This window comes from Acartia tonsa, chromosome 13 (assembly GCF_053477335.1).
Source record: "Acartia tonsa isolate MP-2025a chromosome 13, ASM5347733v1, whole genome shotgun sequence".
Classification (NCBI taxonomy): Eukaryota; Metazoa; Arthropoda; class Copepoda; order Calanoida; family Acartiidae; genus Acartia; species Acartia tonsa.
Genome location: NC_137272.1, coordinates 14,391,780 through 14,404,556, shown reverse-complemented (window position 1 = coordinate 14,404,556; position 12,777 = coordinate 14,391,780). Strand labels below are relative to the sequence as shown.

Below are 12,777 nucleotides of genomic sequence, written 5' to 3'. Positions count from 1 at the left end.
TTGTATGATCGCCTCAAAAATAGGGGGTTGTTGTGTGTTAAAGGGAGGGGACTTTCAAGAAATAGGGCTATGATTAACTGTCAGAAGAATAGAAAATTATGTGATACAAACATCTTGAAACTTTTAGTAATTTATCTTAAATAACCAAGATAAAATTTACTTATGAAGTAAAAATTTACATAATAAAACATATTTTAATCTAACAGCTAAAAACTGGATAAAACGTCAAAATTATCCTCTAAATTTACCTATTTAAAACAAATCAGTTTTAACTAACCTTACTTACTAACTTTCTTACTTTTATTCTTTCTAACTAATAAATAATTACCTCATAACGATATGACTTAACTCTTTCTTAAAAGTTTTAATGTCTTAAATGATTACTCTTAGCTGTTGAAATAAGATTCCCCCTTCTTTATGTGCAGCTGGGAGTGTTCATACAATACTTAAAACATTATTTCATGATTAATAATTTTTAAAAAATTTTAATTCTTAGAAACACATGGAATAGAATATTATATTTTATTCTCATCAAATTTTTAAGTTGCTAAAATGAGTAAATATTTCGCTAAAATGTAAAAACACTCTGGTAGATGCTAATTACCCCTTCCCCTAAATTTCTTGGATGGGATCGGAAATATCATATTTTCTAAGATTGTAAAATTTCTATAATTAGAATTAAAGACAAAAAGTAATAAACATGTCATTTATACAACTCTCAATTAGCAAACTTTATATTTTAGACATGAGTTTGATATCTTAATTATATTTTATACATTTAATTTTATAAACTTTAAGTACATTAAACAAATAAACATAGAACTGTATGAGAATAAGATGATTAAAAATAGAATTTTCAATTTTTTCACCCTTCTTTCCTATTACAAATGTTCCATACTTTTTATTCCTTTCTTAATTATTTTAGTAAGTATGATTATTCATGAATATTAAAAAGATTGGTATGATCATTTAAAAATTACTCTACTAGTTTTAGAGGGCGACAATTAACCTCTTCTATATAAGCACTAATATAAATAAAAGGGAACTTAATATAAATCAGATTATTAAACTATTGACTTTTAAAATGTAAAAAAAATATTAAAAAATTCTAAACATTTTATAATAGAATTTAAAAGAATTAAATTGATGAAACATAATTTCAAACTAATATTTTGTATCCCAACCCTTTAAAATTACGTAAGAAGACGAAATGAAGTAGGTATGTCGTCATTGTGCATAGCAAAATTTAAGTCATGAAAAAATGAAAAATATCAGCAAATAAAAAATCTTTTATTATAATTTTTTTAAAGAATAGTGTTTTAAACACCATAGATTATGATCGAGACATATTTCATATCTCTATCTTAAGCGGGGGAAAAATGAAACAAAACATATGCATTTGTCCCATAGTGCAATACCAAAGAGTTCAACTTCCAGACAAAGGTCATGAAATCAAAGGATTGGTTTTCTGTTGGGTGATATTTTACTGAATACCCCAGGTGTTTATACAGAAAATGAGACTTTGCTTCCCTTAGTTATTATTGGTTGTTGGACCAGACGTTGCTATGGACAGCAGTTCGGTAATTGGCGAAGTAGCCGTCCTTTATTTCAACTATAATATAAAAAATAGTTATTTCTCGCATCGTATTATAAACAGCTTACCGCAGATATAAAATGTACAATTATAAGATTAAAACCATTTTTTTAGCCCCGAGATCTATGAATTTTAAAGACTGCTAGCTACTAACGGCTGAACGAACATACATGTTATGCCCACATGTGTTATGCGGCATAAGAAGGCCTAAACATAATCTTGAATATCCAAGATCCAATGATTAGTCTTTTTCGCGCATTTATGTGCACTGCGAAATTATTGCTTCTTTGATAATTGATTTTTCCAGATTATTTTTAAGCCTTGTTTTGTCGGTTAAAATTCTGTGCGAGCAAAATCTATACGTTCCACCGTTAGCAGCCTTTAACGTTCATATATTTTTGGAGATAATCGTTACCAGGAACATTTTATGGTAAACTGCACTTAACCCTAAAAATAAAATTGAAGGCATACCTGAGGATCCTGGAACCAAATTTCCACAGCTCTCTGCAGGATTGGAGTGTAGGTGGGATAGATCCAGTCAAATAACATCATATAACTTGTCTAAAAGTATAAAAGAAGTAAAGATATGTAAAATATTGCAAAATTTAAGCATAATTAATTTTCTACATTTTATTGTATTCAATTCTGGTGTCTTTTGTGTCTAAATCATTAGTATTTAATGAATATGTGTAGAAATGGTACATTATACAAAAGACTTGTATAAGTTCTGATTCAGAACATCTGTTGTTTACATTGAGCCTTTTAAGAGCTATAATAGGCTTTTTAAGAGACTTAGTCCCTATTTATTAGTGGAGCTGAAGATTAGTGTGCCTTTCATAAAGCCTAAGTTTTCAACCATCGTTTGGCTATCTATGTAATCTATTATTCAATTGAATTTTGTTTGATTTTGAGCAATTTCTCCTTTTCAGTGAAGGTTTATACTAAAAAGGGAAGGGTACCTCCACTTTCCGAAGATAAATTGCCTCCAGAAATTTCTTTTCTTTTAAAATATTGGGAGTCAACATCCCTCAGGCCTCTAGGGGCGAAGCTGCGAGTTAATAATAAAACAGTAACTTACTTTGGTATTAAAAGCAAAGGCAATTCCTCTTAAATCTCTGGCGAGACCTATGACTGTTTTTCTCACTTGCTCAGTGTTGTAATTACCACTTGTTAGCATCTGATAAATATATATTTTAGTTAAATATGATGAGTAATTCCCTTTGTCTGTCTGTTCGTCTGCCTGTAACGCAAATGGGGAAATAGGATTTTTTTCGGAGGCTATTCAGCTGCAATTTTCGTGAAGATTCCCTATACGAGAATCCAGTATATAATTTACTCGGTTACTTGGTCTGTCAGTCATGCTACTAAAATGGAAATATTGTTATATATTATTCTTTATTTATGACCACTGAACATCTGCTCTTTATATCACCTTGTCTGTTTTATTGTCAATGATTTTTATACTTCGCTGCTTGGGAGTTTTGCAAACCTTGTTTAGCGGAATTATGATAATACTAGCGGGTACTCCCCTAGAGGCCTCTAGGAGCACTTAAGAAGCGGGGAGTTGAATTCGATAATCAAATTTTATTTTAGATTAAGAAAGAAAAAGTGAAAAAAATTGTTTAAATCTAAATAAAAAAAATGAGAGGGGGGGGGGGCTAATTTTCTTTCTAAGGTAGATACCTTTTGGGAAGGTAGTGGTACCCTCCCCCAAAATAGGTACAAAAAAAACACAAACAGACAAACAGACAGATAGACATCCTGTTACATTATTATAAGGATATCAATGTGCAAACATGTTACCTGTCCCAATGATTCAAATGCCTGAGTGAGTGGGATCATGAAAGCTTCAAACCGGTCCTCGTCTTCGCCGAGGTCAACCATCAACAGCCGACCCAATGAGGTATAAAACATCGTTCTAAACATGGTATTTTTCAGGGATCTAAAGGGATAAGACCATGGCCGATATATTGGTATACATCCCCAATGATGATACACAAAATTTTCCTTTTTGTAGATTACAACTATGGATTGAAAATTTGGGGACTAGTGTAATAAACAGCACATTGTACCCGACCTTCCTGGCATTTAAATAAAAATAAAAAGGCTGATAGGAAAATCATAACATTATAGGATCAATTTTATTTCTTCGTGGTTGAAAATGTCTATAACATTATTATTAAATGTTTTATTTTCATTTTCAGCAAGGCTCAAAACCGGTTTTAATCAAATAAATCGGATATACTTATTGCAACATTTGTCCGCGGGTAGGAAAATAAAACAATTACCTCGATCTCATTTCTGTAACAGAAACGTTGACTCCCAAGAATGGATAATGCTCGGCCGTGTGATTAGACAGAAGGAAACCAACCTAAAATTATGAGAATTATCATTGTTGAGATAAAATGTATTGTTCCTATATATCCTACAAACTATATGTAAACAAAAAAAAATAAATGAATTTTAACAAGAATTTTTAAAGAATATTTATCAAGCGCTTTGTTACAGTCTGACGAGCACGTATTCAGATTTTATATAGTTGTTAAACTCTGCCCACATGGTGAAGACCTAATCCCGATTTTCTATTAGGTCTCTGAAATCAGCAAATAAGGGCGGAAATATTACAAAGCCAAGTCACAATAAAAGATAATAAATAAAAAGGGTCTCCACCACCACTGGTGCTAGGTAATTGTCTAGTTTAAACATCTGTACTTTTAGTTATACATTTTTTTATCGAAATCTTACCTCTTCCAATTTGACAAGTTTTCTGACCGTCCCATAGCCGACAGATAACTCTGACAGGAGGTGCAGGGTTTTACTTATAATCATCTCACTAGAGCCCCAGTATTTCAAGTTGGTTATCACTTTCCTAGATAGATAGATAGATAATTAGATAAATAGGAGGTGCAGGGTTATACTTATAATCATCTCACTAGAGCCCCAGTATTTCAAGTTGGTTATCACTTTCCTAGATAGATAGATAGATAATTAGATAAATAGGAGGTGCAGGGTTATACTTATAATCATCTCACTGGAACCCCAGTATTTCAAGTTGGTTATCACTTTCCTAGATAGATAGATAGATAATTAGATAAATAGGAGGTGCAGGGTTATACTTATAATCATCTCACTGGAACCCCAGTATTTCAAGTTGGTTATCACTTTCCTAGATAGATAGATAATTAGATAAATAGGAGGTGCAGGGTTATACTTATAATCATCTCACTGGAACCCCAGTATTTCAAGTTGGTTATCACTTTCCTAGATAGATAGATAATTAGATAAATAGGAGGTGCAGGGTTATACTTATAATCATCTCACTGGAACCCCAGTATTTCAAGTTGGTTATCACTTTCCTAGATAGATAGATAATTAGATAAATAGGAGGTGCAGGGTTATACTTATAATCATCTCACTAGAGCCCCAGTATTTCAAGTTGGTTATCACTTTCCTAGATAGATAGATAATTAGATAAATAGGAGGTGCAGGGTTATACTTATAATCATCTCACTAGAGCCCCAGTATTTCAAGTTGGTTATCACTTTCCTAGATAGATAGATAGATAATTAGATAAATAGGAGGTGCAGGGTTATACTTATAATCATCTCACTAGAGCCCCAGTATTTCAAGTTGGTTATAACTTTCCTAGATAGATAGATAGATAATTAGATAAATAGGAGGTGCAGGGTTATACTTATAATCATCTCACTAGAGCCCCAGTATTTCAAGTTGGTTATCACTTTCCTAGATAGATAGATAGATAATTAGATAAATAGAAGGTGCAGGGTTTTACTTATTATCATCTCACTGGAACCCCAGTATTTCAAGTTGGTTATCACTTTCCTAGATAGATAGATAGATAATTAGATAAATAGGAGGTGCAGGGTTTTACTTATAATCATCTCACTGGAACCCCAGTATTTCAAGTTGGTTATCACTTTCCTAGAAATATAGATTGATAAATAGATAGATAATTAGATAAATAAATAGGTGGTGCAGGGTTTTACTTATAATCATCTCACTAGAGCCCCAGTATTTCAAGTTGGTTATCACTTTCCTAGATAGATAGATAGATAATTAGATAAATAGGAGGTGCAGGGTTTTACTTATAATCATCTCACTGGAACCCCAGTATTTCAAGTTGGTTATCACTTTCCTAGAAATATAGATTGATAAATAGATAGATAATTAGATAAATAAATAGGTGGTGCAGGGTTTTACTTATAATCATCTCACTAGAGCCCCAGTATTTCAAGTTGGTTATCACTTTCCTAGATAGATAGATAATTAGATAAATAGGTGGTGCAGGGTTTTACTTATAATCATCTCACTAGAGCCCCAGTATTTCAAGTTGGTTATCACTTTCCTAGATAGATAGATAGATATAGATTGATAAATAGGAGGTGCAGGGTTATACTTATAATCATCTCACTAGAGCCCCAGTATTTCAAGTTGGTTATCACTTTCCTAGATAGATAGATAGATAATTAGATAAATAGGAGGTGCAGGGTTATACTTATAATCATCTCACTGGAACCCCAGTATTTCAAGTTGGTTATCACTTTCCTAGATAGATAGATAGATAATTAGATAAATAGGAGGTGCAGGGTTATACTTATAATCATCTCACTAGAGCCCCAGTATTTCAAGTTGGTTATCACTTTCCTAGATAGATAGATAGATAATTAGATAAATAGGAGGTGCAGGGTTATACTTATAATCATCTCACTAGAGCCCCAGTATTTCAAGTTGGTTATCACTTTCCTAGATAGATAGATAATTAGATAAATAGGAGGTGCAGGGTTTTACTTATAATCATCTCACTGGAACCCCAGTATTTCAAGTTGGTTATCACTTTCCTAGATAGATAGATAGATAATTAGATAAATAGGAGGTGCAGGGTTATACTTATAATCATCTCACTAGAGCCCCAGTATTTCAAGTTGGTTATCACTTTCCTAGATAGATAGATAGATAATTAGATAAATAGGAGGTGCAGGGTTATACTTATAATCATCTCACTGGAACCCCAGTATTTCAAGTTGGTTATCACTTTCCTAGATAGATAGATAGATAATTAGATAGATAATTAGACATATAGATAGATACAGAGAGAAAATTTCAAGAGAAATGTCTTTCAAAAACTAAATTATGCATAGAAAATAAAAATTTTAAATGCTTTATATATTTGGAAAACCTGTTCTAGGACATTTATGTTTTAAATATCAAAAAATGATTATTTCATCAAATTATGCCTTAGAAACCGGTTTTCCAAAAGCCTTATTTTGAAGATTTATGGTTTTGAAGGTTTTCCTAGAAAAAAAGATGGATAAATAGCAGCTTATACCAACAACGAAATTAATTCGGGGGAAATCACGAAACCTATACGTGTTTTCAGCTGTCGGGGAGGGGGAGGGGGGTAAACACATTGTAAAATTGACGATCTCTCCATTTGCCCTCCAAATATTATGTTAGATTTATTTCGTTATTGTTTATACCTTATTCCTGGATAAATAGATGTACTATATTTTATATAAACAATCTTTCCATAGAATCATGACTTTTCACTGTAAAAGAAAAATGATATTTTGATCAAACGATGTTAATATATTTTAATTAAAATATTAGATAAGAATTATTTCAATTTACAATTCACTAAAACTTTTAATCAAAGTGAAGAATATATATATTGAAATTGATATTGAAGCAAATTTACTTTTCACGAATTTTATATTAAATATATAATCCTTATATAAAAGAGGTAGAATGTTTGTCTGTCTTTCTGTGTGTGTGTGTGTGTGTGTACAGAAAGATCTTTTTTGGAAGGTTTTAAGCTATTTATACGGATCTTCACATTCCCACAAAGAAATCGAACTAAATCTCTGGAGCATTAACATTATGTACATCTATTTTTAATATGTTGCCTTTGAAGATATTTTGACAACTACTTTTAAATCTTACTAGCGGCTACGCCCCCTAGAAGCCTCTAGGGGCACTTAAGGTAGAAGAAAAAATGTCGACCTCATCCCATTTTAAATTTGAGTTTCAAAAGAGTAAAAAAAAATTTGGGGGGGAGGGGGGTGAAGACTCCCTCCCCAAAAATAGTTTAAAACCTTCCCATGACCTATAAGAAGCTTCACTGTAAAGGAGAACAATATCGGCTCAGCGGTCAGGGAGATCATTCGGGACAGACAAAAAACGCTTACTACTTTATATAATAGGATAACCCTAGTTTTTGGAATGGTGATTTCTATGCAAATTAGGCACTACAATCCAGTCTATATGTAGGTAAATACATCGATATTTATATATTTTAAGTTTAATTTTAATGTACGTCTGATATTTTAACCTTCTCTGTTATGGATATTAATATTCTTGCTTTTTATATAAAATGTAAAGAATACATAAATACTAAAATAACTAATTTAACTTTTGCTAGGACTCATAATCTTTTAGAAAAAGTTTTCAGTAGCATAGATGCTCCTTAACTCACTTTTTATTCAATCAAATATTAGCAATATATTTGATTTTAAAATGTTTAAATACTTTGGAATCAGAGAGAAAGAGAGAGAGTGGACAACAGGCTGTTTATTACACAAGTCCTCAAAGTTTTATAATAATGTTTTCTTATTGGTCTGCTTAACAACTTTGGAGATTTTAGTGAATTTTGTTTGGTAATTCATTAAATTAAGTGTTCAAACATTTCAACTACTAATTTTAATCTACAGAAGGCGTAATTTTGTGTATCATCATTGAGGATAAACATCAATTTATCGGCCATTTCTTATCCCTTTAGATCCCTGCTTTTGAATAAATAATCCAATAAAAATTGTTTTAATTCTTAGAAATTAAGATATATTCGCTGATTAACCGATTAAGGTATCAATTTTAGGGAAACTTCATGTAGGTTCTGGGTTGATTTTGGGCTAATTTCATTGTATATTTAAGTCTTATATATGGTTTTAAGGTTTCTGCTCTTTCCCAAAACTCCCAATACAGAGCCCCTAAATGAATGGGGCACAGATGCTAATATTAATTAAAAGCATCAAACTATGAAAAAAAATTTAAGTTTGAAACTGAAATTTAAATTACATAATTGTCCTATCACATGTCTCTTTCGTAAACACATTCGTCTAAGGGATAAGACAATGGCCGATAAATTGATGTACATGTGTGTGTGTTAAAAACGATAATGAACACCCCTTCTGTAGATTAAAATTATTGGCTGGCATCTATTACAATTCAATTATAGTACCCAAAATTTTTAGGCCAACGAACAAACTTATAGGTACATATGTGGTAGGCTAGACGGAAACCAAGATATTATAGTGATGCTACGCACCCAGCTAATCCTGTTATTCTACAATTGTAAAAAGCCACCTGCAAATATGCAGGGTAATGGTATTGCTTTCATCTCTCAGTTGTCCTGCAAGTGGAGGGAGGGGTGTTACCCCTCCCTCCCCCTTCTTAAGCACCGGACCCTTCCCCTTCAACCACCAAGTTATCAGCACCACCTCAGCCCTGAGGATAGGGGTTCTAAGCCTTCCTTCACCAGATAGCTCCACCACCCACACGGACTATTGTTGTCACAGTAATCATCAAACCTTCCCTTTTAGTACCCAGATCTACCACTCAACCCCTCTATTCTTATCTACCTATTGTGCTGTTTCATGGGCTATCCTGCCTCCCCCGGACAGGGATAGCCATCTACCTAACCATTGCAACTATCTATGTTTTACTTATATGATTTACCTTTGCCTATCTCTATACCTAATCATATGCATTGATATTATGTTGTATATCTTTAGTAACCTTTAGACTCTGAATAAAGTAACACCCAATTAAATTCTGTTTGTTATTTGGTGATACATAGAGAAGCCCAGCTTCTCTATAATTATACTTGTCCACGTCTGTTCACACTGCCGTAATACCCGAACTTGGGAAGCGGCTGATAAACCGCGGCCGCTACCACAACTTTTGGTGTCAGCTGTGAGATTACGGCAAACACAAGTGTAGAGCAGATGTGCAGCTGAGACTAAGGTACTCCCAGCAGTAAACTGGCGAAACTGACACAAGCAACCTGAATTACCCACCCTGGATAGCAGTCCAGCCGGCAGAAGACGAGCAGAAGGAGACCAAGTGGGCCTCCAGAGCTGCGGAGAGCAGCGAAATCGAACGGAAAACCACGGAGAGCGGCGAAATCAAAGCTGCGGAGAGCGGCAAAATCTAACGGAAAACCGCGGAGAGCGGCGAAATCTAACGGAGAGCGGCGAAATCTAACGGAGAATTGTGTGTGAACCAGCTGAAACATGCCCGCTGACTGGCTGAAGCAGGCCAAGTAACTGTAGACGGCTTAAACATGCCCACTGACTGGCTTAAACATGCCCACCGACTGGCTGAAACATGCCCATTGATCGGCTGAAACATGCCCACTGACTGGCTGAAGCAAGCCAAATAGCTGCGAGCTGTGAATGAAGTTACAAGTATAGCGTATAAGTGAGAGAAAAACTACGCTAGCTTTGAGTATCCCGGGAGGCTACAGCGCAGCCGCCCACTGAGAAAAGCAGATATTTTATCGGATTTATGTATTGTCACCTTGGTGTGAGAGACAAACAAAAGATTTAGGGCAGGGACTGGTAAACAATTGCCTGGACTTTTGATAAGCCGAAAATAGAACCCAGGTGCAAGATAACAATGCATTGTTAAAATTGGAGCCACAACCCTGCAGCACTGCAAATACACCGCCCCTACCCCGACAGAAGGGGAGGGTCCCCCATAAATTAAAGTAAATATAATCCAATGTGACATTTGATAAGCCAAGGATTAAGAAGAAGCCCACCTACTTCTCATAACTTAGTCACCTGAAACCCGCGGCACCCCCCCCCCCTCTCCCTCTGGAGAAGGGCGGAATTACCCCGTTCCCTCACGGGTTCCCCCTTCTCCCCGCACTCAGATATCTCCGTCCATCGTGCAGAGAGAAAGACAGGGAAACGGAGCGCATCGCACGGTCTGCGCGGAGAAGCTCGGAACGCAATGAAATCCGTCGGACAAAAGGCAGAAAACGGACCAATGAGAGAGCTAGTTGAGGGGTAAGCGGGAGTTTTACCTATGCGTGCGCGCCCAAACAGTGTATGAGCGCGTTGTGAAGGGGTATTGCACACACACACACACACACCCAGGAGGGGAGCGACTCTATAGCCCACAAGGGATAGGTAACAAGAAATTGTAAAGCTCCACCCCCTATCTACAGTGTGATAGAAAAAAACTAAATCAGTTCCTTAGACCAGCTCAGACCCTCAACATCTTCCTAGCTCTGCCAGCCCTACTTCAAAGCTGAGTGCCTAGTGAGAAAATCTATATATATATAAATATATAAGTGTTAACAACTCAATACTAAGTTGTGGAGCAACCAAGTGATAAATAGTGTTTTTTTTTTTTGTGTTATGGTTGCAAGTAAGTGAATATTAACCTCACCATACGATAATGGATACTGATATGGAACCTTAATGAAAGTACACCCACCCTGTGGAAATAGCCTGCCTTGATGCCCCACACTGGGCATTGGTGGTGTGTACCTTGACCATAGACCCTCATAGTTGTGAACTATATACAGAGAAAGTGTGCATTTTGTTGGAGCAAGAAGGAAAGCCAGCTAGCTCTGAGGATATTCCTATACACATATATATGGGAGTGCAGCCATATATAGATAGCCTACATATACATATATCTACTAGCGGATACGCTCCTAGAGGCATCTATGGACACCTAACATGTTCCCTTCACCTCTAAGCTAGGATCCGCTGGTTACCACAGAAGTTAAGAAGCTATACTGGAAAGGAGAACAACTTAGGTTCAACAGTTAACAAGCCGTTGGCACCAACAGACCAACATCCTGCTACTTATTATGGGTATCCCCCCGCCAATGCAGATCTTGAGCCAGCAGGACAGAGTCTACGGCTACGTGGACTACCACACTAATTACACAGCTATAGTATCTGTAATAGGGGTGAGCCGGCTCGAGCCTCTTTGCGGCGCGGTTCCTGTACTTTGCTCCTACATCTACAAGATGAGAAATTGTCAGCCCCTAGCCCGACGTGCGGCAATAGAAGACATCCCTGATTGGGCATTGACTGTGTGCCTATGTCTACTGCTTGTATTGTGATGGACAGAAGCCTTCATTTGGATCATAACTACCAATGTCTGTACACCACCACTCTCTGCTTCTTCATACAAGGTGCTGCTTCTGTTATTACTTGGGCCTACTGTGTTGAGTACAATGAACATAAAACACATGCAAAGTCACAGACCCCTGGCCCCTGAGATGCCCTTGTCTGGAAGGATGACTGAATGTACGATGCACAGCTCCTGCACAGTTGGTACTCAACGCACGAGAAACGGAGATATTGGACTGGGGACTGTTGAACCTGTATGTGTTCTCCCGGGAGTTTTGAACGATGCTGCTGAGCCCAATGAGAAGGTGACAAGTTTCAGAGACTTAGCTGCTAGCTCCAATATGGGCACTACCGCCATGGGCACTAAACTGTGTCGCCCTGCGCCCGGTCCAGCGCTGGAGGGAGAACTGGAACCTGTACCTGACTCCGCCGGAACTGAGATGCCAAAGAGGTCCAGCCCCAGAGCCAGTATCACCTTTGTCTGGGTGGAAGGGTCCTCCCTGGCGCTGGCGTCATCAACCTGGAGGATGGGGAGCTGTCCAAGGGGAATAGGCGCTTCACCCAGATGCCTAACATGTACCTGAGGGTGGGGGATGGAACGACTGGGGACCGGCCTAAGGATGGAGGATGGTGACCTGCTGCAGTGGAAGGCCTTACCCAGCAAGAAGGGAGCAGAGTTGACCAGCAGCAGTGAGGCTGTTCCCCCACACTCCAATACCGGATGCATCTACTCAGTTGGACCACTGCACAGGACCCAGCCTAGTCCCCCCATGCTGCTGAAGCTGGAGTCCCACCAGGATGCAGAGCTCCAGCTAGGGAAGTCAATAAGAAGGCCACCCCCTGCCACAACCAGAATCACCGCAGGGGCTCCCCACCAGCAGCTGACAGAGCCTGGCAGGGACGCAATACCAGCTGGCAACTCCGGCCTAACTCAGGTAGTTACCAACAGCCCGCTGGCAGTTCAGAAACCAGTTCATGCTACCCTCAGTATGGCATCCTCTGGGCCTTGCC

At 37.0% G+C, this 12,777-nt stretch overlaps 1 protein-coding gene across 7 annotated transcripts in view; it reads right to left on the bottom strand.

Moving 5' to 3' along the window:
* Ranbp16 (Ran-binding protein 16) overlaps positions 1-12,777 on the bottom strand; it is a 76,219-nt gene that overhangs the window by 20,838 nt on the left and 42,604 nt on the right. For all 7 annotated transcript variants that reach the window (XM_080145696.1, XM_080145694.1, XM_080145695.1 and 4 more), the window contains exons 23-27: positions 4,340-4,463; positions 3,883-3,965; positions 3,398-3,512; positions 2,673-2,771; positions 2,066-2,155 (exon numbers count right to left, since the gene is read on the bottom strand). In XM_080145696.1, the coding sequence (XP_080001822.1) occupies positions 2,066-2,155; positions 2,673-2,771; positions 3,398-3,512; positions 3,883-3,965; positions 4,340-4,463 (511 nt within the window). The remainder of the gene's footprint in view (positions 1-2,065; positions 2,156-2,672; positions 2,772-3,397; positions 3,513-3,882; positions 3,966-4,339; positions 4,464-12,777) is intronic.